At 46.4% G+C, this 24,306-nt stretch overlaps 1 protein-coding gene across 1 annotated transcript in view; it reads left to right on the forward strand.

Moving 5' to 3' along the window:
• LOC126188117 (proton-coupled amino acid transporter 2-like) overlaps positions 1–18,432 on the forward strand; it is a 70,576-nt gene extending 52,144 nt beyond the window's left edge. The window contains exon 12 of the mRNA XM_049929589.1: positions 17,819–18,432. Coding sequence (XP_049785546.1) covers positions 17,819–18,096 — 278 coding nt within the window. The 3' untranslated portion in view covers positions 18,097–18,432. The remainder of the gene's footprint in view (positions 1–17,818) is intronic.
• The last annotated feature ends 5,874 nt before the right edge of the window (positions 18,433–24,306 follow it).

The raw sequence follows: 24,306 nt of genomic DNA on the forward strand, positions 1-24,306 counted from the left end.
TCACGTGAAATAACTATGGAGCTTAGGAATGAAAATCAACCTAGCAGTATATTTCTAAGAGGTTGAAAACTAACAGTTAAAATACTACGCAGTCGGAAAAAAGTTACTACACTTGCACACGATGTCGATTTTGGTCATATGACGGCGTGTGCCAATTCGGAGGGGGGGGGGGGGGGTGAGTAGAGGTCCTGATACCGGTTTCAACGTCGTCCACCAATAGTGTAATGACGTAGCTACCAGACCACGATTTGTCTCTGCCCTTCAATAGGCAATGCTCACAGCCAGAAGGAACTCTGTGGTGCAAGCAGGCAACCATTCTACAGAAATGCACTCGCGCTTCGTATAGCCAACTGGGCAAGTTTGAAAGAGGTCAAAGTGTGGCCTTCCGAGTAGCGAGATGGTCCTTCCGGAGAATTGCCACACGAGCTGGACGTGTCGCGTCAGTTCTGCACAGATACTGGTATCAGTGGTCTTCGGAACATTCACATCCGAAGACGAGATTCTAGATGCCCATGCAGCACAAACACCTGCCAGGATTGTTGTACTGTAAGGGCAGCGGTGGCAGATCGTACAGCTACCACAGGTAAGAGGGCCTGTGTTCCCCAGACGTGGCAATGCGAACTATTGCGAACTGATTATTAGCAGTGGGGCTACGGGCATACATATCTCCAGTGCGTCTTCCACTCACACCACAGCATCCAGTGCACGACCCGGCTAGTACCATCAGAGGGTATCTTGGTAAATGGCGCGCTGTGGCCTTCAGTGATGAAAGCAAATTTTGCCTGAACGCAAGTGATGGTCGTTTGAGTTAACGACGTAAACCTGGTGAGCGCTGTGTGTTAGTGTGCATTTGTCAAAGAAAAAAGTTAACTCTTGCTCACCTTTGGTGGTTCTGAAGGGGACGCTAACCAGCGCTCGGTCCATATGGAATGATAATAGACATGTTCTTTTGTCGTTCCTTCAACAGGAAGGTGATGTGCTGTTCGAACAGGATATTGGCCCACGCACTGCCTGTGGAGCTCGATGCGCTCTTCAGGACGTGCAGCAACTTCATTGGCCGGCGACATCTCCGGACTTGTCTCCAAGGAAGCGTGTGTGGGTTATGGCTGGACGAGCAGTCAATCTTAAGACTCGTCAACCAACAGCTCTTAGAAGACAACGTGAATAGGTCGGGTAGGCGTGGAATAACGTATATCAGGACAGTATCGTGCATATGTACAATCGACTGGATGTCAGCCAGCGCCTGCATTGCCACATGAGGAGGCTGCACCACATGCTGATACGGGCGTGTCAGAATGGATCGATACCTGGTACCTCACAACCACTTCTGCAATTGATCTCTAAATGTAATAATTTCATATACTCCATATCCTCTACTGCAACTTGACTGAACTGAAATCGTCTAAAAGTTCAACTAATCTTTCCGGTGTTTTATATGACAAATCTGCTTGAACCACACAGGTAAAAATCTGCTTGAACCACACAGGTAAATTTGTGCTGTAAAAACGAAAAGATTAATATGAAGTGGATGTGATGCTGCTTAATTTAATTAGAAGTACGATATTTGAGAAACTCTCAAAATTTAATTTTGATGAATTAGAAATAAATAATTCTTTCATGTATACGGGTATGTAAAGCGTATATATACAGCTATTGTGGTAATTAGTACTGCAGTATTTACGAACTTCAGTGTTCTTCCCTCTTTTATATGCGTCTTTGCACTCACGCGCAAACAATAAACGATTTAAAACCTGATGTTTCCTACACGGTCATAATTTCCCTGTGAAGTTGACAATGCCTGTCATCATGAACTGTGTTACGTGTCCACACTTTGATGCCTGATCTGGTGACCAGGAGAAAGCAAACATTTATGCCTTGCTTGTGCCCTGCGCACTTGGAGATATCAACCAACCTACACACTGCCCAAAAATGCTGAGTCATTAGTCATCTGACTGGTTTGATGAGGCGCGCTACAAATTCCTCTAGTCTGCCAAACTTCACATATCAGAGTACTACTTACAATCTACTTCCTCAGTTATTTGTTGGATATATTTCAATCTGTCCTCCTCTACAGTGTCCACTCTCCACAGCTCCCTCTGGTACAATTGAAGTTATTCCCCAATGTGTTATAGGGAAACCACAGGATGACAGTCGAAAAAATTACGGAATTCAGACGTATATACATAGAATAATTATTTCTCAGAATATTACGCGCCAACTCCAAAAAGCAGCTATTCTGTGAGCGTTTGAAGCTAAAGCAAACGGTGAATTGGAAAGTTATAAACACAAAACCCCGTGCCATCAGCCCTGTTGGTACCGATTTGAATAAACCTGATTTGCTGGAGCATCGTTTTGGCAATTTTACTCTAAATGTGAACGGAAATTTCAATCTCATTTGGAGATTGTAGTACTACACTACTGGCCATTAAAATTCCTACACCAAGAAGAAATGCAGATGAAAAACGGGTATTCATCGGACAAATATATTTTACTAGAACTGACATATGATAACATTTTCACGCAGTTTGGGAGCATAGATCCTGAGGCATCAGTATCCAGAACAACCACCTCTGGCCGTAATAACGGCCTTGAAACGCCTGGGAATTGTCGGAGCATGAATGGCGTGTACAGCTACAGCTGCCCACACAGCTTCAACACGATACCACAGTTCATTAAGATTAGTGACTGGCGTGTCGTGACGAGCCAGTTGCTCGGCCACCATTGACCAGACGTTTTAAATTGGTGAGAGATCTGGAGAATGTGCTGGCCAGGGCAGCAGTCGAACATTCTCTGTATCCAGGAAGGTCCGTACAGGACCTGCAACGTGCAGTCGTGTATTATCCTGCTGAAATGTAGGGTTTGTCAGGGCTCGAAGGGTAGAACAACGGGCCGTAACACATCTGATATGTAACGTCCACCGTTCAAAGTACCGTCAATGCGAACAGATAGTGAGAGATGTGTAACAAATGGTACCCCCATACCGTCACGCCGGGTGATACGCCAGTATGGCGATGACGAATACACGCTTCCAGTGTGCGTTCACCGCGATGTCGCCAAACACGGCTGCGACCATCGTGATGCTGTAAGCAGAACCTGGATTCATCCGAAAAAATGACGTTTTGCCATTCGTGCGCCCAGGTTCGTCGTGGAGAATACCATTGCAGGCGCTCCTGACCGTGATGCAGGTAAAGGGTAACCGCAGCCATGGTCTGAGTTGATAGTGCATGCTGCTGAAAACGACGTCGAACTGTTCGTGTAGATGGTTGCTGTCTTGCAAACGTCCCCACCTGTTGACTCGGGGATCGAAACGTGGCTGCACGATCCGTTACAGCCATGCGGATAAGATGCCTGTCATCTCGACTGCTAGTGATAAGAGGCCGTTGGAACCCAGCACTCGTTCCGTAATACCCTCCTGACCTCACAGATTCCATATTCTGCTAAGTCACTGGATCTGGACCAACGCGAGCAGCAATGTCGCGATAAGACAAACCGCAATGGCGATAGTCTACAATCCGACCTTTATCAAAGTCGGAAACGTGATGGTAGGCATTTCTCCTCCTTACACGAGGCATCACAACGACGTTTCACCAGGAAATGAGAAATCGGTTTGAAACTTTCCTCGTGTCAGCACGTCGGTGTCGCCACCGGCGCCAGCCTCGTGTGAATGCTCTCAAAAGCTTATCATTTGCATATCACAGCATTCTCTTCCTGTCGATTAAATTTCTCGTCTGTAGCACGTAATCTTCGTGGTGTAGCAATTTTAATGGCCAGTTGTGTGTAAGAAACGGCAAACCTACCCCTCTCTCTCTCTCTCTCTCTCTCTCTCTCTCTCTCTCTCTCTCTCTCTCTCTCTCTCTCTCTCTCTCTTACTTGATAGCAAGCGACTAGCATATCCATGATCGGGCATTGTAGACGCATTCGCCGCGTTTCACAATGTTATCTCTGACAGACATCACTTAGGACTTAACTTGCATCGTACTGATTTACAGTTAGTACTGAGATATTTGGTAGCAAATTACAAATAACCCTTCTTCCTACCTTTATATCATGAAATACTCAGTAATTATTGAAATTGATGTTCATAAAAACTTTAAAGTGTTATATTGTCAAATTTGTCGTACCTGTCCGGGTAACACTGTCCCCTACTTTATCATGACATTATTTGGGTTTTTGGGTTTCTTGGGGTGTTAAACTTGACAGTTCACAATAATCCTCTTACGCATCGTGTACACGAAAGTTCATTAACGGTGTACTGTAATGGTTCTTCAGTGCAGCCTTCGTAAAAGGAACAGGATAAGACAGATGGACTAGATAGAACATCCAAAGTACCCTCATCCACACACCTTAAGGTAGCTTGCAGGGTGTAGCTGAGACATGTAATGTTTTGCAAATATGTAGGATGTGTGAGGTAAGTAGTACAAGAGTACCACTCCCACCTCTTTTCTCCCTCCTTGCAAGGGGCTCAGAACTCTGCTGACAAGGGAACCTCCCCATCGCATCCCCCTCAGTTTGTTATAAGTTGGCACAGTGGATAGGCCTTAAACTGAACACAGATCAATCGAGAAAACAGGAAGTCGTGTGGAACTATGAAAAAATAAGCAAAATATGCAAACTGAGTAGTCAATGCGCAAGATATGCAACATCAAGGAGAGTGTGAGCTCGGGAGTGCCGTGGTCCCGTGGTTAGCGTGAGCAGCTGTGGAACGAGAGGGCCTCGGTTCAAGTCTTCCTTAAAGTGAATAGTTTAATTTTTTATTTTCAGACAATTATCTGTCCGTCCGTCCGATGCGAGGTAACTGCGCCGTAGTATGGGGACGCTACACCTAAGCAAACATCGAAACACAAGTCAGTAGACTGCAGCGCACCGAAGAGAGGGTATTCCTGCTAACGAGGCTACCTGGCTGGCAGTTGACTGTTCGCTACTTTGGACGAGAGTGCATTAAATACGTGAGATGTATTCCGTGGGCAATATGAATCCAGCAAATATAGCTCGCGAGTTTCGTCTACTAATCACACGGTTTTGCGGTGCAGTCGCAAAACACACACTAAACTTACTACAGTGAAGAGACGTCAATGAACGAACGGACAGATCATAACTTTGCGAAAGTAAAGAGAATAAACTATTCACTGGAAGGAAGACTTGAACAAAGGCCCTCTCGTTCCACAGCTGCTCACGCTAACCACGGGACCACGGCGCTCCTGAGCTCACATTTTCCTTGATGTGATGCCTATTTTGCGCATGGACTACTGTTTGTATATTTTGCTTTTTTCATAGTTCCACACAACTTCTTCCTGTTTTCTCAATTGATCTGTGTTCAGTTTTTCAAGGCCTATCCACTGTGCCAACTTATAACTAAATCTGAGGGGGGTCCGATGGGGAGGTTCCCTTGTATGTGTAGGGTCACAGCCATTGAAGCACTACTTTTTTTATACAGCAAGCCTGTACATCCACCATCCCTTTTCTCCTGTCTTCCCATCAGACGGTCCTCCTGGCATAGATCTCGCTGGGACATGGTATTAGATTTAGGACCTCATTTTTATTTCAATTCTAGCACTTTCTACAGCTTTGAATTAATAAATGTATGGACCTCGTTGTTGGATTTGATATGGCATGACTTTACCAAATTTTTCAGAAGTGTAGATCATGCAGGGATGGTTGCTGTCTGTTCCACCTTTGTGCCTTTTCATCTTAGGACACTTACTTTCCAGTAAGGTAGTACGCCCAAAATCCGCCCTAGGCAGGGGGATTGTAAAGTACCTGCACGGTTATTGCCCCAGACATTGCAGAGATGACAATGTTGGTACCTAAGCTGTGAAACCTCCCTGTATATTCCAAGGAATATGTGCACATCCAGACTTGGGCACTGGGACTGTGAGCAATTGATTACTGGTCACCCAGCCATTGCTGCAGCTGGGTGGCACCCATATGGGGAGCCCTCGTTCTGAATGGGGAAACATCACGGCAGATGACTGGTGTGAGTCGGAAGCAGCTTTCTCACCTGGTGGTCATACAGCCCCTGCAGTCCCTTTAGAAGGAAAGAACTTGTTCAGTGCAGACAAATACAATATTAAAACGTCTTCACCTGGCTATGCTGTGAGAGGAAGGTCAGGCTAAACAGAGGATACTCTGCCCAATACCTGGTCTGTACAAGAATGGGTGGAGATTCCTTTTTGGCTGCAAAACATTCATCCTTTCCAGAGTCTATACAGGACTTGGGGAAGTTGCAGCCATCTCCAAAATGAAGAGTGGGTCAATTTTGATTGAAACAGCATCCCTGCCCATTGATACGCGTTGCGTTCTTATGTGCTGGTTAACATCAAAGTGACTGACTCGCCATAATAGTCTGAACATGGTTCAAGGCACCATTTTCCATTGTGACCTCCTCCTTACAATCTGACGATGAGCTATGCACCAGCTTGGAGGGAGGGATGTACACTTTACTCTTGTCTGTAGAGACCAAAGGACTCTAGGGTTATTACTAGGGCGTTCATCTTCGCCTTTGACACTGATTCGTTGCCTAAAAGGGAAACGTGATAGAATATCGATCTGATGCAAAACTGTCCCCCCACCCCCGAAGTGCTTCAAATTTGTGAAATTTGAGCACATGTCTTTGTGTTAAACGCCAGCCCAATGGTTAGAGATTGTGGACGACTGTTACATGAAAACGTTTCTTGTGATCTTCCCCTCTCTGCATCAGTTGGCTAGAGCACCATTCTCCCTACTCACCAGACTGCAATGTCTTTAATAGATAAAAATATAAGATAAATATGAAACTCAGGTGTTACTGACGTACCAAAGACCAAGAAAAATTGTCTACAACCTGCACACATGACAATGACATACTCTAAAACTATGATGGTGTCGACCTCTTTGCAGACAGTATTCTCGCCTGTTACAGCTCCTACAGCGAGCCCTTAGGGCTGCTCGACTATGCATGTCCCAGTGATATTTGGCTTTCCTCCTTCATCCCCCAAACCCACTTTGGAGGCAATGACCAATAGCTTCCCACCGACCTGGGACGCTGATCTCCATCTGCTAGCTGGAAACACATCACCCACATACGGCTTCCCATCCTAGAAAAAGGGTCCCTAGGATCATTCCCCTAAAAGCTTTCTCCTGGTCTGCAACTGGATACCAGCCAGTAGCTGAAGGAGCTACAGGCTGCTGGTCATAGGGCTTCACTATCGTCAATCTCTGAAACTAATTCAGGGAAGCCCTCCCAGTCAAAAAAACACCCTAAAGATAAGAAAGACTCAATGTTCCAAGATTAATTCCACCACAAGACTCCAGACTTTCTGCTTCTGTGGCCATGGCAGCGACCCAGGTGGCCCCTGAGACTCCATACCGCAGCTCACATGCCTGAACCTGTCTCTGCTGATACCATACCGTCTCAACCAGTGACAGCAGGTGACCCTGGGACATAACTAGCCTCCTTGGTTCCTTCACGCCCTCAAGGTATACAGACAGCACGTTTCTCTATGGAACTGAAGAGGTTTTTTCCATCACCTGGCTGAGCTATGACATTTCTTAAGCTGTTCCGCCTGCTTTTTGCATTTCCCTTCAGGAAACTTTGTTTCCAGCAACATAGACCAATGCTCTTTATGGCTACTGAGGATATTTTAAGAATTCTGATGATGGTAGAATGTCAGGTGTTTATTTTATAGTACGAGGTGTTTTCACATACATACTAACTTCTGCATATAGCGAACTCGTCCCTTAATACAACTTCAGAGGCTGGCTGTTTGGGTAAGGGTATTTCAGGACTTTATCTGTAATGTTGAATGGTGGAGTATCTCAGAACGTACTCTTCATTGCTTCCTCAGATCCCCAAATCGCCCTTCCTGAATTTTGCTAATCCTGGGCTACTTCAAAGCCCATAACCCCTTATGGGGTGTAAACACAACGACTGGCTGCGGTAGACATTGAAAACTTGCTCGCAGAGCTCGACCTCTGTCTCTTGAACACTGGTGCTCCACACACTGCAGTGTGGCACATGTAACTTACTCGGCCATTGATCCTTCTATTTGCAACTCTGGTCCTCTCCCATCCATCCACTGGAGTGTCCATAAGACCTGTTCGTTACGACCAGTTCCCAATTTTCCTGTCTCTTCCTCAGCATCACTCCCTGGATGCCCATCTACATAGGCACTTCAAAATGCCGACTGGGATGCTTTAAACTCCAATGTCGTTCAGAGTTATCCGCTGAATGGAAGCATTACTGAGGCTGTCCAGAATGCAACAGCAGCCATTCTATCAGCAGTCGGCTTAGCTATCCCCTATTCCTTAAGATCCCCTCATAGGAAGGGACGGTAGTACCTTGGTAGAACTCAGAATTTGCAGAGGCCATTAGGGATTGTAGGCAGGCTCTCAAACGCCCTAAGCGTCATCCATTGATTCAACGCCTAATTGCCTTTAAGTAGCCCCAGGCCCAGAGCCGCCAATGAATAAAACAATGGAAGCAAGAATGCTGGGAATGGGACATTTCAGCCTTTGGGTCATGCGTCATCCATTGCAGGTCTGGATGATCACACACCTTTATGGATACCAATCTTCTGCAGCTATTTGGTATTTCGTTGAATGGTCTATTTTCGCTGACCTACATGCGGTACCCAAACATTCTGCTCTATATTATGCTCAGGTATCTGCGTCTGAGAACTATCGACCTTCCTCTTATGTCCTTGAACAGAGGATGTAGCGATTGCACTTACCTTCCACCACATGCTACCTGGAGTTCTATTATGTACCATTCAGCGAATAAGAAATCTTCAGTGCCCTAGTCTTTTGTTCTGATGCAGCCCCAGGGCCACACCATGTCCATAACCAATTGCTCAAACACCTACTAACAGACTGTCAGTTATCTCCTTACCATCTTCAATTGTATCTGGAGAGAATGAGTTCCCATCTCAGTGGCGAGAAAACTCCATCGTCCTGGTATTGAAACTGGGTAAGCATCCCCTAGAGATGGGCAGCTATCGCCCAATTAGTTTTACGAATGTTATCTGTAAGTTACTTGAACATATGGTGAGCCGACGCCAGTTTTGGCTTCTTGAGCCTCAAGACTTAGCTTTGTCCCAGGGCGGTTTCCCCCAATGCTGTTCCACTTATAATTTGATTTGTCTGAAGTCGAGACAGCTTTTGATAGACTTAAATACCATGTAGCTGTGCTCTTCAACCTACAAAAAGCTTAGCTACCTTACATGACTGGGCTTTCGAGGACCTGCTTCCAATCTTTGTGTAAAACGTCCTGTCGCACAGTACTTCGGTGGTTAGTGGTGCTTCCTACAGTAACCCCCTCATAGCCATGAGAATTGGGTGCAGTAGGGCTGTGTATTAGGTCTCCATCTTTTTAGTGGCCATAAACGGTCTTGCAGCTGCTGTGAGGTCCTCAGTATCACACTCTCCTTGTACGTTGACGAGTTTTGCTTTTATTATCACTGCTTTAGATGTTACTAGAAGCAGGCTGCAGAGTGCCATTTCAAAGCCACTCAGGGATGCTCACCCATGGATTCCCCCCCCCCCCCCCCTGCGGGTCCGGGGATTAGAATAGGCCCGAGGTATTCCTGCCTGTCGTAAGAGGCGACTAAAGGGAGTCCATCCCCCTCACGGGGGTAGTTAGCGCCTGCGTCCGGAGATGGACGGTTCCACGACCTATAATTGAGGTCTTTTTGGTTTTTCACTTCTCGTTTCTTCCTTCCTTTTGTTGGTTCCTTTCTTTGCTCTTCTCCACCTCACTGTCTTCCTTACTCTTTCCCTTGACTTCTCCTTGCCTCCTTCTCCTTGCCTCCTTCTCCTTGCCTCCTTCTCCTTGCCTCCTTCTCCTTGCCTCCTTCTCCTTGCCTCCTTCTCCTTGCCTCCTTCTCCTTGCCTCCTTCTCCTTGCCTCCTTCTCCTTGCCTCCTTCTCCTTGCCTCCTTCTCCTTGCCTCCTTCTCCTTGCCTCCTTCTCCTTGCCTCCTTCTCCTTGCCTCCTTCTCCTTGCCTCCTTCTCCTTGCCTCCTTCTCCTTGCCTCCTTCTCCTTGCCTCCTTCTCCTTGCCTCCTCCTCCTTGCCTCCTCCTCCTTGCCTCCTCTGGTCTCCGCCTCGGCGTTTGAGACAGTCTGTCCTCTTTCTCCCTCTCTCTTCTTTTTTCCTCTTCTTCCTTCCTCCCTGTGCGTGCCTGAAGGCCGACCCACGCGTTCGCACGCGTAGCTGGTGACGGGGTAACGCGTAATTCCCCACCCTGGGTAGACATGTAAGGCACGCGCGTACCCCCTGGTAAAGGCCAGGCCCGGGGAGGGGTGATTGCCTGAGCTGATACCTTCTGACCATGCCGATTGGTCCCTCTGTCTGTTTCTCGGGAGGTGTGACCTGAGGTGTAAACATTCACCTAAGGCGGGAGAGCCCTCTGAGAGGGTCCCCACAAGGAAGGAGCGCGCCATCGGAGACGCTGGCAATCATGGGGGATTCCTCCGCAATGGATTCTACTCCATCTCTTTCGACTTCTGCCCAAAAACGGAAACGTGACCAGCCACCAGTGACAAAAGTACTACCGCCTGCCCCACAGTTCCTCGTCGTTTCTCGATCTGAGGACGGAAAGGATTTTTCCTCTGTCAACCCTTTCGTTATCCAGAAGGGCGTAGATGCCATAGCCGGATCTGTCAAATCTTGTACCAGGTTGCGTAACGGTACCTTAATACTAGAAACTGAGAGTGCCTTTCAGGCACAAAAACTGCTTCGGGCCACACTCCTGTACACGTTCCCTGTCCGGGTGGAGGCCCACCGAACTTTGAATCCGTCTCGTGGTGTAGTCTATACTAGCTCCCTCGACGGATTGACTGACGAGGAGATTCAATCTTTCCTCGCTGAGCAGGGCGTGACGGCTGTCCATAGGGTCATGAAAAAGGTCAACAATGACCTTGTACCGACCCGGACACTTTTCTTGACCTTCGATAGTGTTAAGCTGCCATCGCGCATCAAGGCGGGCTACGAGGTTATTTCTGTTCGCCCCTATGTCCCGACACCTACGCGCTGCTACCAGTGTCAGCGTTTCAATCACACTCGACAGTCTTGTTCCAATGCGTCTAAATGTGTCACTTGTGGCAGGGATGCCCATGAGGGTGACTGTCCACCTCCGTCTCCTCGTTGTGTGAACTGTCAGGGTGACCATGCCGCATCCTCCCGCGACTGTCCTGTCTATAAGGAAGAACGCTGTATCCAAGAAATTCGGGTCAAAGAGAAAGTGTCCACCTCGGCTGCTCGCAAGCTATTTGCTAGTAGGAAGCCCGCGCTGCTCCCAGCGGGGAAATACAGTACTGTCCTCGCCTCTCCTCGGACTACCAGGGAGGTAGCAACCCAGACATGCGATCTGACCTTCAGCACCACGGTCGTCCGTTCGGCTAGTGCTAAGATCGCGCGGTCGACGTCTCCTCTTCCTCCCATTACCCCACAGACATCAGCTTCTGCTAAGACAAAGACCCCGAAGTCAGATGCACGGGCCTTCAAGAAGGAACCATCCCGTGCAGAATTCCTACGTACCTCGACCTCCCAGCCTTCGACCGGTACTTCCACCAAACGTCCTTCCAAAAAGGCTCATAGGAAGCACAGTTCTCCTTCTCCGCCACGGCGCATTTCTTCTCCTGCGCCACCCAGCGGTTGCCGCCCCCGGCCGTCATCCGTTTCGCCTGGCCGCACCGCTGGTAGCCGTGGCTCCCCCTCCCGGCCATCCTCCCGAGATGGCCGATGAACCTATAGACCCAATGGACGATGACTGTCCGCCTACTGATAGCGGCGGCAGTGCTCGCTCGAAGCCAGGCCCTCAGCGGCCTTCGAGGTGACCCCTTCTTTCATCTTACTTTTCTTACGATGGCACTTATTCACTGGAATATTCGCAGCATTTGCTCCAACCGAGAGGACTTGAAGTTGCTGCTCCGCTTGCATCGTCCGCTCGTCGTAGCCCTCCAGGAAACGAAGCTACGCCCATGCGATCAAATTGCCTTGGCACACTACACCTCTGTGCGTTTTGACCTACCCCCTGTGGTAGGTATCCCAGCTCATGGAGGGGTTATGTTGCTGGTCCGGGATGATATTTACTACGATCCCATCACGTTGCACACCGGCCTGCAGGCAGTTGCCATCCGCATTACTCTCCCCACTTTTACGTTTTCCTTTTGTACCGTTTACACTCCATCGTCATCTGCCGTTACCAGGGCAGACATGATGCAACTTATTGCTCAGCTACCTGCACCATTTTTGTTCACTGGAGACTTCAATGCCCACCATCCCCTTTGGGGCTCTCCAGCATCCTGCCCGAGGGGCTCCTTGTTAGCAGACCTTTTCAACCAGCTCAATCTTGTCTGCCTCAATACTGGCGCCCCTACTTTTCTTTCGGACACATCTCACACCTATTCCCATTTAGACCTCTCTATATGTACTCCCCAACTTGCACGCCGGTTTGAGTGGTATGCACTTTCTGATACATATTCGAGCGACCACTTCCCGTGTGTTATCCATCTCCTGCAGCATACCCCCTCTCCGTGCTCCTCTAGTTGGACCATTTCCAAGGCAGACTGGGGCTCTTCTCTTCCAGGGCGACCTTTCAGGATCAAACCTTCCCAAGCTGCGATCGTCAGGTCGCACACCTCACGGAAGTCATTCTCACTGCTGCTGAATATTCCATCCCTCACCCTACTTCTTCTCCACGTCGCGTACCGGTCCCCTGGTGGACCGCAGCATGTAGAGACGCTTTACGTGCTCGACGTGCTTTACGCACATTTAAACGCCACCCTACAGCGGCGAATTGTATCAATTATAAACGATTACGTGCTCAGTGTCGTCGTATTATCAAAGGAAGCAAGAAAGCCAGCTGGGCTGCTTTCACAAGCACCTTCAACAGTTTTACTCCTTCTGTTGTCTGGGGTAGCCTGCGCCGGCTATCTGGCACTAAGGTCCACTCACCAGTTTCTGGCTTGAAGTTCGCGAATGACGTCCTTGTGGCCCCTGAGGCTGTCTCCAATGCCTTCGGCCGCTTTTTCGCAGAGGTTTCGAGCTCCGCTCATTACCACCCTGCCTTCCTCCCCCGCAAACAGGCAGAGGAGGCTAGGCCACCTAACTTCCGCTCCTCGAATTGTGAAAGTTATAATGCCCCATTCACCATGCGGGAACTCGAAAACGCACTTGGCCGATCACGGTCCTTCGCTCCAGGGCCTGATCCTATGCATATTCAGATGCTGAAGAACCTTTCTCCTGCGGGTAAAGGTTTTCTTCTTCGTACATACAATCGCATCTGGATTGAGGGACATGTTCCCGCATGCTGGCGCGAGTCTATTGTTGTCCCGATTCCTAAGCCAGGGAAGGACAAGCACTTGCCTTCCAGTTATCGACCTATCTCGCTTACCAGCTGTGTCTGTAAAGTGATGGAGCGAATGGTTAACTCTCGATTGGTTTGGCTGCTCGAGTCTCGACGCCTACTTACCAATGTACAATGTGGATTTCGTAGGCGCCGCTCTGCTGTTGACCATCTGGTTACCTTGTCGACCTTCATTATGAATAACTTCTTGCGGAAGCGCCCGACCGCGGCTGTGTTCTTTGATTTGGAGAAGGCTTACGACACCTGTTGGAGGGCGGGCATTCTCCGCACCATGCATACATGGGGCCTTCGCGGTCGCCTCCCTCTTTTTATTCGTTCCTTTTTAATGGATCGACAGTTCAGGGTACGTGTGGGTTCTGTCCTGTCCGACACCTTTCGCCAGGAGAATGGGGTGCCACAGGGCTCAGTTTTGAGCGTCGCTCTCCGCCATCGCGATCAATCCAATAATGGATTGCCTCCCAGCTGATGTATCAGGCTCCCTTTTCGTGGACGATTTTACCATCTATTGCAGCGCGCAGTGTACACGTGTCCTGGAGCGCTGTCTTCAGCGTTCTCTTGACCGTCTTTCCTCCTGGACTGTCGCCAATGGCTTCGGTTTTTCTGCCGAGAAGACGGTCTGTATTAACTTCTGGCGCTACAAAGAGTTTCTCCCACCGTCCTTACGACTCGGTCCCGTTGCTCTCCCAATCGTGGAGACAACCAAACTTTTAGGCCTTACATTTGACAGGAAACTTAGCTGGTCTCCACATGTCATATTTGGCCGCCCGTTGTACCCGTTCTTTAAATGTCCTCCGTGTTCTCAGTGGTATGTCGTGGGGAGCGGATCGAACCGTCCTACTTCGTCTATATCGGTCGATCGTCCGCTCCAAGCTGGATTATGGGAGCTTCGTATACTCCTCTGCACGGCCATCCATCTTACGCCGCCTCAACTCCATACAACATCGGGGTTTACGACTTGCGATCGGAGCATTTTATACTAGTCCCGTAGAGAGTCTTCATGCTGACGCTGGCGAATTGCCACTCACCTACCGGCGCGATATACTGCTTTGTCGGTATGCCTGTCGGCTACTGTCAATGCCCGACCATCCGTCTTATCGTTCCTTTTTTGACGACTCTCTCGACCGTCAATACGGGTTGTATGTCTCTGCCCTGCTACCCCCTGGAGTTCGCTTTCGTCGCCTCCTTCAACACCTTAATTTTTCACTCCCTGCAACCTTTCGAGTGGGCGAGAGCCACACGCCACCTTGGCTCCAGGCTCAGGTCCGCGTTCACCTTAACCTCAGCTCGCTCCCAAAAGAGGTTACCCCCGGTTCGGTCTACCACTCCCGTTTTTTGGAACTTCGTTCGAAGTTCATCAACATGACTTTCATTTATACAGATGGCTCTAAGACCAATGACGGGGTCGGGTGTTCCTTTGTCAGGGAACAAAGTTTCAAATACCGGCTCCATGGCCATTGTTCGGTCTTCACAGCTGAGCTCTTTGCCCTCTACCAGGCTGTTCTTTACATCTGCCGCCACCGACATTCTGCTTATGTCATCTGCTCCGACTCCCTGAGCGCCATCCAGAGCCTCAGTGATCCGTACCCGGTTCACCCTTTCGTACACCGGATCCAACGCTCTCTTCAGCAGCTGGTGGACGTCGGTTCTCCGGTTAGCTTTATGTGGGTTCCTGGCCATGTCGGTATCCCTGGGAACGAAGCTGCATATGCCGCGGCCAAGGCTGCTGTCCTCCAGCCTCGGACAGCTTCTTGTTGTGTCCCTTCATACGATTTTAGCAGGGTCATTTGTCGACGCATTTTATCGCTGTGGCATGCCGATTGGGCTGCACTTACAGACAACAAGCTTCGGGCCTTAAAACATCTTCCCGTGGCTTGGACGTCCTCCTCACGCCCTTCTCGGCGGGAGGAGGTAGTTCTGGCCCGGTTAAGAATTGGACACTGCCGGTTCAGCCATCGCCATCTGCTGACGGCTGCGCCGGCGCCGTTCTGCCCATGTGGGCACTTGCTGACGGTTCGACACATTTTAATGTCCTGTCCAGATTTTAACACACTGCGTCTAGATCTTAACCTGCCAAGTACTTTCGATGCCATTTTAGCGGATGACCCACGAGCAGCTGCTCGTGTTCTTCGTTTTATCAATTTGACAAACCTCCCTAAGGACATTTGATGATGCTGTTTTTTAATCCTATGCCTGTCAGTCTGTCTTTTATCGTGTTTTCCCTTTTAGTTGTTGTTGTCAACTTGTGCCTCGCGGTGCATTCTTAGAGTAGTCAGGGCGCTAATGACCATTGAAGTTGTGCGCTCTAAAACCACAAAAAAGAACCATGGATTTCAGTGTTCCACCACAAAGATTCGGGTCATGCCCTTCTGTCACCATCATATCGTCCATCCACAACCAGAACTTTACCTCGACTGCAAATTGCTCAATGTGGTAGAGACTTAACGATTTTTGGATCTGGTCTTTGATGACTGGCTGATGCGGCTTCCCCATCTTCACCATCTTAAGCGAAGGTGCTTTTTGCATTAATACTCTTCGTTGCCTCAATAACACCCGTCGGCCGCTTTATGAAGCCCTGAACCTGTGCCTTCTTGATTATGGGTTCGGAATCGCCCTCAACATTGTGGTCACCGGACCATATCCACCACTGTGGGGTCCAACTTGCAACAGGAGCTCTTCGAACTACGTCTGAACAGCCTACTCGCAGATGCTGGGATCCCTCCACTATGAAACATGTGCCAACAACAGCTACTCAGTTATGCTATACATGCCTGCAGCTCCCATAAGCATCCAAACTATTGTCTTTTTCCTAGCAGGGAGGCTCACCTCCAACAATAGACCCAGAACTGGAGTCACAATTGCAGTTCGACTGCATTGTCTCTGTTCTGAACTCCAATTTCCCCCACTGTCGCCTCTTGTCAGGGAGCAGCTGCGTGTACCCCCATGGCGTGTGCCACTACTTCGGGTCTTTCTCAATTTATCGAAAGTTTGAGTCGACCCCATGGTATTTCGTCACCAGTCCTGGCTGTCCTACTTACAGATGCATTTCCAGGTTCGAAAGTGGTGTACACTGACAACTCAACAGTCGATGCATGAACCAATTTTGCTTGCACACATGAAAGGTGCAATGAAATTCGCTCCTTGCAAAAGGATGCAGTGTGTGCATTGCTAAATTGGTGGCTGTCAAACGAATCCTTAGTCGTGCTCGTTCCTGCACCAGCAAGATGCTTCCAATCTGCAGCGACTCCCTGAGCGGCCTTCAGTCTAAAGACCTACCCTCATGACCCGTCAGCCACGACTATCTAGGATCCTCTGTGACCTACATCAAGCTGGGCAGTCAGTAGTCTTCAGTTGGACCCCTGGTATCTCAAGGAATGAACAAGAAGACCGTTTGGCAAAGTGGGCTACCAGGATGCCAATTCCAGAAATGGAAGGCACCCAGAAATAGACATTTCGTCGACTCTACTCAATTTGTTGGATGTCTGGAACTCAAAACAGTTCGTTCTGGACTCCCCAAACAGAGGGCAAAAAGGACACAACCACCATGTGGTAGTCTTCCCTTCGCGCTTCTACCTTACTGCAGGTGTTTCCTGCCTGACAGTAGCCTGCATCCTACTAGGCTGCCCAAATTTGGTTGCTTTTCGGCGATCTCTCAACCTTCCTTACACGATACATCTGGTGCTACTGGAAGATGCAGAAGTGGCTGGCCTGGGTTTACGTTCTGTCTGTGAAGGTGGTAAGGTAGAGCACTTTGGCTTCATTGACCGCCTAAAGAGTTGGAGGGGCACCACTTGCTTGCTCTGGCCCAGGAGTCCCATGGCGGCCTCTGCTTGGAGGTCAGGCCTGGCCTCCATCCTTCCTGCATTTTTATTTCCCTTGGATTGTATTAGCAGTTTTTAATGTTCTATCGTTCCTAAACTTTCATCTTTTCTGTGCTGCTCATTCCCTTTGGGTAATAGACTGTGAGGTGGCGCTGCTGTGTGGCAGACGGTGGGTCTCTCCCTTCATACCATGCTCTGGGTACTTCCAAATGTCTTCTGGGTATAGAGGCTCTCCCACCTTACTCCTCACTCCCCAACTACTTCTTCTTGATTTTATCTCTGCCTTATTGTATATTTCTTACAGTTAGGCTTCTCAGGATTTGCCTTTTGTATCCTCCTTCCGAGGATTAATCCTTCTTCGATACATAAAGCATGAAGGAACTGATGACCTCACAGTTGGGTCTAACTCCAACAACCAATAAATCACTCTTACCCTGTACTCTGTAGACGGTAACTAACGTTTCAATTGTGCTTCACTTTTCTTCAACGTTATGACAAAATTGTTAGCTATTCGAGATGGACTAGTCGAACGATATTTCATAGTGATCTGTCTCTAATATTCCTGTTCTCATTTAGGAAGAATAGTTTACAAAATATTAATGCCCATTTACTGGGTGGAACTGAACTGAAAACCTAAAATTTGCATTTTTGTTTCAGTCTGTTTGCCGCTTATCGTACCGAGACTGGGTCCAGCAATTTCACTGGTTGGCGCAGTGTGCCTGTCGATGCTCGGGCTAATACTCCCAACGATTATTCATGCGATCACATACTGTGAGGAAATATCTCAGAACATAAGAGAACCGGCGGTATGGTCGCTTATGGCTTTCCACGTTATTATAGTTATTATTGGTCTTCTAGGCTTAATTACTGGTACCTACGTTAGCTTGAATGAGTTAAGTCAAGAACCTGTATCATTAAATGCAGTTATTGAGTAATTGATAACGATGAAATACTTCAGCTATGGAAGTTTCATTGCGTAAAACTGTAGCTAGCAGTATTTCAAATTGATCTTACGTTTACAGCTGAAAATTGTAAAAAAATTGGTATAAGATCATTTTTTGCTCTGTGATACGCGAAAAGCGTAAAGGCTTAATCTCCTAAATTTTTATGTAAGCATTTTTACATAGCTCATACAGTTAACTCAGTGTTATTGACTTTATTTCTAAGTTTAAGGCTTTTCATTCATGCCATGTAAACAAGTGATACATCATCCATAACAACCATTTGATACATAAAATAAATTGCTTTTAATGTTTCGAAAACATTCAGAAACTCGGGTGTCGCAAGTTCGTGAAGTGTTTGGCAAAATTTACAAATCTGTATTACAAAATTGTTTTTTACCAAATAAAATTATTTGGAAGCAATTACAAAAGTTGCACACAAATTTGGGTACTAAGTTCCATCGTCATACCTATTAGATTAAAAATCTTACAATAAAAATTAAAACATGTCATTACTCAGGTGAAATTGTATGGTGTAACAGAAATGTTACGTTACGCACTGAACAAACTGGAGCTTAAACCTATTAAATTGGTCTAGGCATCCCATAAAAAGCACTGTGACATCTGGACTTCAGCACATTGAGTATCTGTAATACTTGCTATAAGTAGAAAGAAATAGCATATTTTTGTATAGAATGGAGTTCATTCCATCCATCTTAATGGACTCTGTGGCTACATCGTTCCATGATTCACTTTAGAAAGGTCTTGATTTCTGGAATAAAGCCTTTTCTGTAATAAACGCTCCTTGTAGTTCCTGTAACTACAGTTCATCAAAATGGAGGGGCTGTCTACTGCAAGCTTAAGATGACGAAAAATAAAGAGGGCAGAGGAGTAGTAACGGAAAAAAATGTAATATTATCAGACATGCATTTATTCTAGAAATGCAACAAGCTACAAGAACCAAGCAACCTGGGAGCCTCGCGGGTATGTTACAATCGAAGATAAGAAAACGAGTTCATTATTCATATAATCACACTAACGTTTGTCCTCGTTTTGTTTTGGGAGCCGAAGACAATGCTTCAACAGGATTTCAGGGGGAACAAAAACTTAGTATGCTCACAAAATTGTGAAATTACAATACAGACGAAGAAAAGAAATCTGTTTTTAGTCTTACGAAATGTAAATGTTAGACTAATATCAGCAGGACACAATCTCATCGTAAAACATAACTGTACTGGTTAAGTTTTTTGACAGTTAATGCTAGAAGTTTTGAAGTCTGCAGAAAAGCTCTCCTCACTTACTGCAAATAAATGGGAAAAGAGTACGAAGGTTACAGAGCCTTGTTCTTAAAGGTAAATCTCAAGATAAGAGACGTTTAGAAAATAAAAGGCGCTTTCCCCAGAACGGCGGAAACTAATAAATGACGACACTCCTTTTCAGTAGACCAGTACATGTTACTCGCTACAGATCAGCAATAGAAGTAATGCGTGATATGTTACCGGAGAAACGTCCTGAATAAAGATTTACCTATTCTATGCTAAGTACTTCAGAGAAAACCTGTCTTGCCTTAGCCCCTCTAAGGTGGATACTTAGTTAACATCTGAAGAGTTGAAAGTGAAAAAGTTCATTTTTTAGTGAAGCAGCAAAACGCGCGGCTATTGCTCAATCAATGGTTTATCAGTGTCGTAGCAGAAGTTGCATTCTGCAATCGAATAAACGAGAAGATTGCTAGAAAGACAATAGTGTGCTAGGCCTGTGTTTTGATTTTATGCAGTCTTGGTCATTACTACACACTCACAGGGATGTATTTATATCTCGGGCAACTCTGCGTTAATTTTTTTTGTATAGAAATATGAAATCTACTGAGAGATACAACTTCAGGGAACATCAAAATTAGGGAGACGTCGAAGTGTTCATGCCTGTTAAATTATAGACATTCAAAGCATTAATTTTCAACGCGTACTCAGTCTTTTCTCCTGACTGTTATGCAATAAACATGGTTTTACAATTTCGTCTACTAACTTTGTACGTTCAAGGGACTGTATCAGATGCGCCATTTTTTGACCAAATGCCAAAAGGAGTATTTAGACAACCTTCGACCACGGCTTATTCTGTAATTGCACACACTTTGTTTCGTGGAGAAGTTCTTTCTAGAGCAGGGGCTCATTATGTTTTGACTAAGAAAATGCTTCATCACTAACGATGACAAAGTATTGGCTTCCCAGTTTCATTATCAGGCACAGATTTTGCTCGAGGGATATTTACATAACCTGCATTTTACTTCTCACCAAGTGCTGAAGTCTTCAGGATGTTTGTATCACCTAAGACCCTTCAACAGTTGCTGTGAAGCAGTAGTCAGTGTCAGCTATAGCAAGCAATACAATCGAAAATAAAAATGATTGAAAAAGGGAGATCCAGAACTAAACGGCTTCTGCAATCTGAGTTTTCCGTCAATTGCACCAACGCAGTTACGCAAATTGATCCTTCGATAAATTAATTTCGCAATAGCCTTCCAAGCCCTCTCGGATTTTGGCAGATGTATGAAGTGATTGTACAGGTTTCCAAAGTAGTGCACAAGTATCTGTTGCATCACAAACCTTTCTTTGTGTGTGCAATGTACCTGAAAATAAAGCCGCAAATCAGCTTACAAAATCGAATAGTTTAAATATTCTGTTTTTCATACAGACATACCATTACAATTAATATTTTACTATTGGTTGAAGGACAGGTTCGGAAAAAGTGGAAAAATTTAAAGGACTGCTTTTTAAGAGGTGGAAAGTCAACGGAAAATGGTATGAGGGCAAAAAAGAGAAACCGAAGGAAGTATTTAGATTTACAGTTACTTTGGTGCCAATCCTAAATTGTATAGAAAGTAGCAACAGCGTTTCCCGCAGTGAAAATGAAGAACAAGGACTTAAGGTAAACACACCAATCATGGTCAATATGCCAGTACCAGTTCTGTTGACCAACAGACCACATCTGTACTACCCAACAAAAAGAAAAAACCCAATACTGTAACGTCATATGAAGCATCATTATTGAACATATTAAAAGCGAAACAGAGCGACGAAGTCAGTGATACGAGGTAACGGGCTAGTTGTGGCACCTTGCAAATACTACTCCATGTTCGGAGTTGGGGCAGCCGCACAGGACGCTCGCCAAAGCTGTGAACCGCGTGATGCAATAGCTGGACCACGTGGTGCCTTACGTTAGCTGGGGTCCAGGCGCGGCGCGGCGCGGCGCGGCGCGGCGCGGGTCAAGGAAGGAGATTTCTATGCCAGGAGTGCCAAAGATGGCGGATTTGTGAAACATTAATGCAGACATTTCACAGTTCATGTACAAATTATTAGTAGCCAGATGACTAGTGATACCTCAAAAAGAAACATGTACATTACTATTATTTGCACGACGATTCTGATGGTGTAATCAGATTTTCAATATCTTTATTAGTACACAGTTAAGTATCTGACGGTAAATTACAGAAGTAACACCTAGCAACGAATTTCCAAAATCTAAACGGTTCTTCAGATTTAGTCGATCGACGTGTAAACGTAAATTGGTATAAATTACAGGCATGTAACTTGAATAGTACATGAGTTATTGGAGATAAAAGTGGCTGATAACTATCGATCGCATCAGGCCATAAGTACTCCAGTGAAACGAAACAGTAGCAGCATGCTTATAAATGTATTTATTCGTCTTTGTTTATATCCAAGATATACTATTCATGAAGGAATTGGTTAAATAATTAATGTGGTTTAGAAAGCAGAGGACATTAGGCTATTGGCCTACCTTCTATTTCTATTCCTTGCATATGTGTTTATGTATTTATGTGTATTAGAGCGTGTTTATGATCCAGCCGTAGGAATATTTATTTAATTTAAAGTTATTTAAATGTAAATCCGGTATTTCGAATGTTTCGATACGTTTTAGTATGTATATTTCCTTGGAGACATGGAGGTAGTGCTCTAGCCAATCACAGCACTCGTTACTAAGGAAGGCGACTACCGAAGTGAATATTTTATTCATAGACCTATTATTTCCCACCAATGCGTCAAAACTATTTCGCATACCTCTAAGATAGGAGAATCTGAAGAGTTTTTTCTGAGAAGTTTTTCTCAGATTACGCCCATAAATATTAACGTAATTTGTTTCCCCCTTCAACGATCTTTGATTTTTTATTGGATGAACCCAGTAACTATGTTCGCGACGTTTACTTCTCGCTCGAAGCAAGATTGACTACACAAGAAGTTACAATGACGGGGAAACAATATTAATTTAACGATTTATTTGTCGCAGCGGGTGTAATTGCAGCCATTTTGTGTCGCTGCGAGTAGAGATGGCTAGGCCAAGAGCCTGGTAGCTATCTGACAAACGTCAGAATCAACCAAGCGTCTTCAAAAAGCGATAGAGTACAGCTTCTGCCATCAGAAAAGAAACATTGTGATACCGCACAACCAGTAGGGAACCATTTCAACCTGAGAGCGCCAGTAGCTAATATTAAGTTTTTAGCAAATAGTAGATTTTCCCATGAAAAGTATGATCTTCAGAATGCAAGTGATTTGAAGCACACGGTGAATACTACTGAATCTCTGTTTAACTGGAATAACCAACAACATTAAAATGCATTCTCCCAATTAGCTAGCCAAAAATCATGCAAAGCCTGAGGTGAAGTGTTTCCGGTAACAGGCTCGTGGTGGCATACTTTATTCCATCTTGAGGTGGTTTATTGTGTGGGAGACGACTCTTTGGCGCTGACGGCCCACTGGCGTTATTTCGTTGCCAGGTGACCGCATTCATCGAGGAATTTATTGGGAAAATATTCTCCCCAGTGAAAATATATGCCTATACTGACGAAAAAAAAAGATTTGTAAGACGTATACGAAGGTTGCTAGGCGTGGTTCTAGACCTGAAAGCTGTCTCTTCACATTTAGCGCCAGTCGCATAAGAGTGGCGCTAGTAGCTCCACTATGAGGACGTAAATCAGGTTTACTTACAGGACACGCTGTAACGGTCGTGAGCGTTAGCTACCTTAGGAACTGGACTTGGTGAGTTGATGTTAGTCAATGTCTTTAAGGCGACAACTACACCATTATCAACACCTCACGGAGTTAGAACTAGATCGTGAAATATTGCTACGACAAGCTCTATGTTCCGTCTGCGGTATTGCAGAAAGACTTGGAAGGAATGTAGCCACTGCACATGATTGCTGACAGCTGTGGACACGAGACTGTACGGTCGCAAGAAGACCGGCCTCTGGACGCAGCTACAGTCAGCGAAGACTAGTGTTCGGCGTATAGCTCTGGCGCTTAGTACTGTACCTGAAGCAGCATTCTCAGCAGCAGTTGGCACCAGTGACCCAATGAAATGTAAAAAAAAAATCGTTTACTTCGAAGACAAATGGTTCAAATGGCTCTGAGCACTACGGGACTCAACTGCTGTGGTCATAAGTCCCCTAGAACTTAGAACTACTTAAACTTAACTAACCTAAGGACATCACACACATCCATGCCTGAGGCAGGATTCGAACCTGCGACCGTAGCGGTCGTGCGGATCGAGACTGTAGCGCCTTTAACCGCTCGGCCACTCCGGCCGGCACTTCAAAGACAGCTTAGAGCCAGACACACTATAGCTTGGACTCCACTGACCTCAAGCCACCGCCATGTACGACTTGTGTTGTCAAGCGAGAGCTCTTTGGAGGGCAGGGTGGAGGTCGACTGTGTTTTCTGGTGAAAGCTAGTTCTGCCTAGGTGCCACAAATGACCATGGGTTGGTTAGGAGGCCAGTGGAGGGCCTGAAACAAACCTGTCTGCGTCTGGACACATTAGACCTACACGTGAAGTTCAGGTCTGGGGTGCGGTTTCGTGTGACAGCTTCAGCACGCTCGTGGTTATCCCATGAACCCTCACTCCAAATTTATACGTCAGTCGGGTGATTCGATCTGTTGTGCTGCTATTCAGGAACATCATTCCAGCGGGCATTTTGCGAACAGGATAACGCTCGTCCACACACCGATGTTGTACCCAAAATGTTCTGAAGTGTGTCCATAAGTTGCCTTGGCGTGCTCGATCACCAGACCTGTCTCCAATCGAGCACATAAGAGCCATCATCGGACGAAAACCCCGTCATACATAGCCAACTCATATGTATTGCAAGTATCGTCCTAGTACAATTAATCACCCGAAAATATAACTTCACATCGTT

This window comes from Schistocerca cancellata, chromosome 5 (assembly GCF_023864275.1).
Source record: "Schistocerca cancellata isolate TAMUIC-IGC-003103 chromosome 5, iqSchCanc2.1, whole genome shotgun sequence".
In the NCBI taxonomy this organism is placed as follows: Eukaryota; Metazoa; Arthropoda; class Insecta; order Orthoptera; family Acrididae; genus Schistocerca; species Schistocerca cancellata.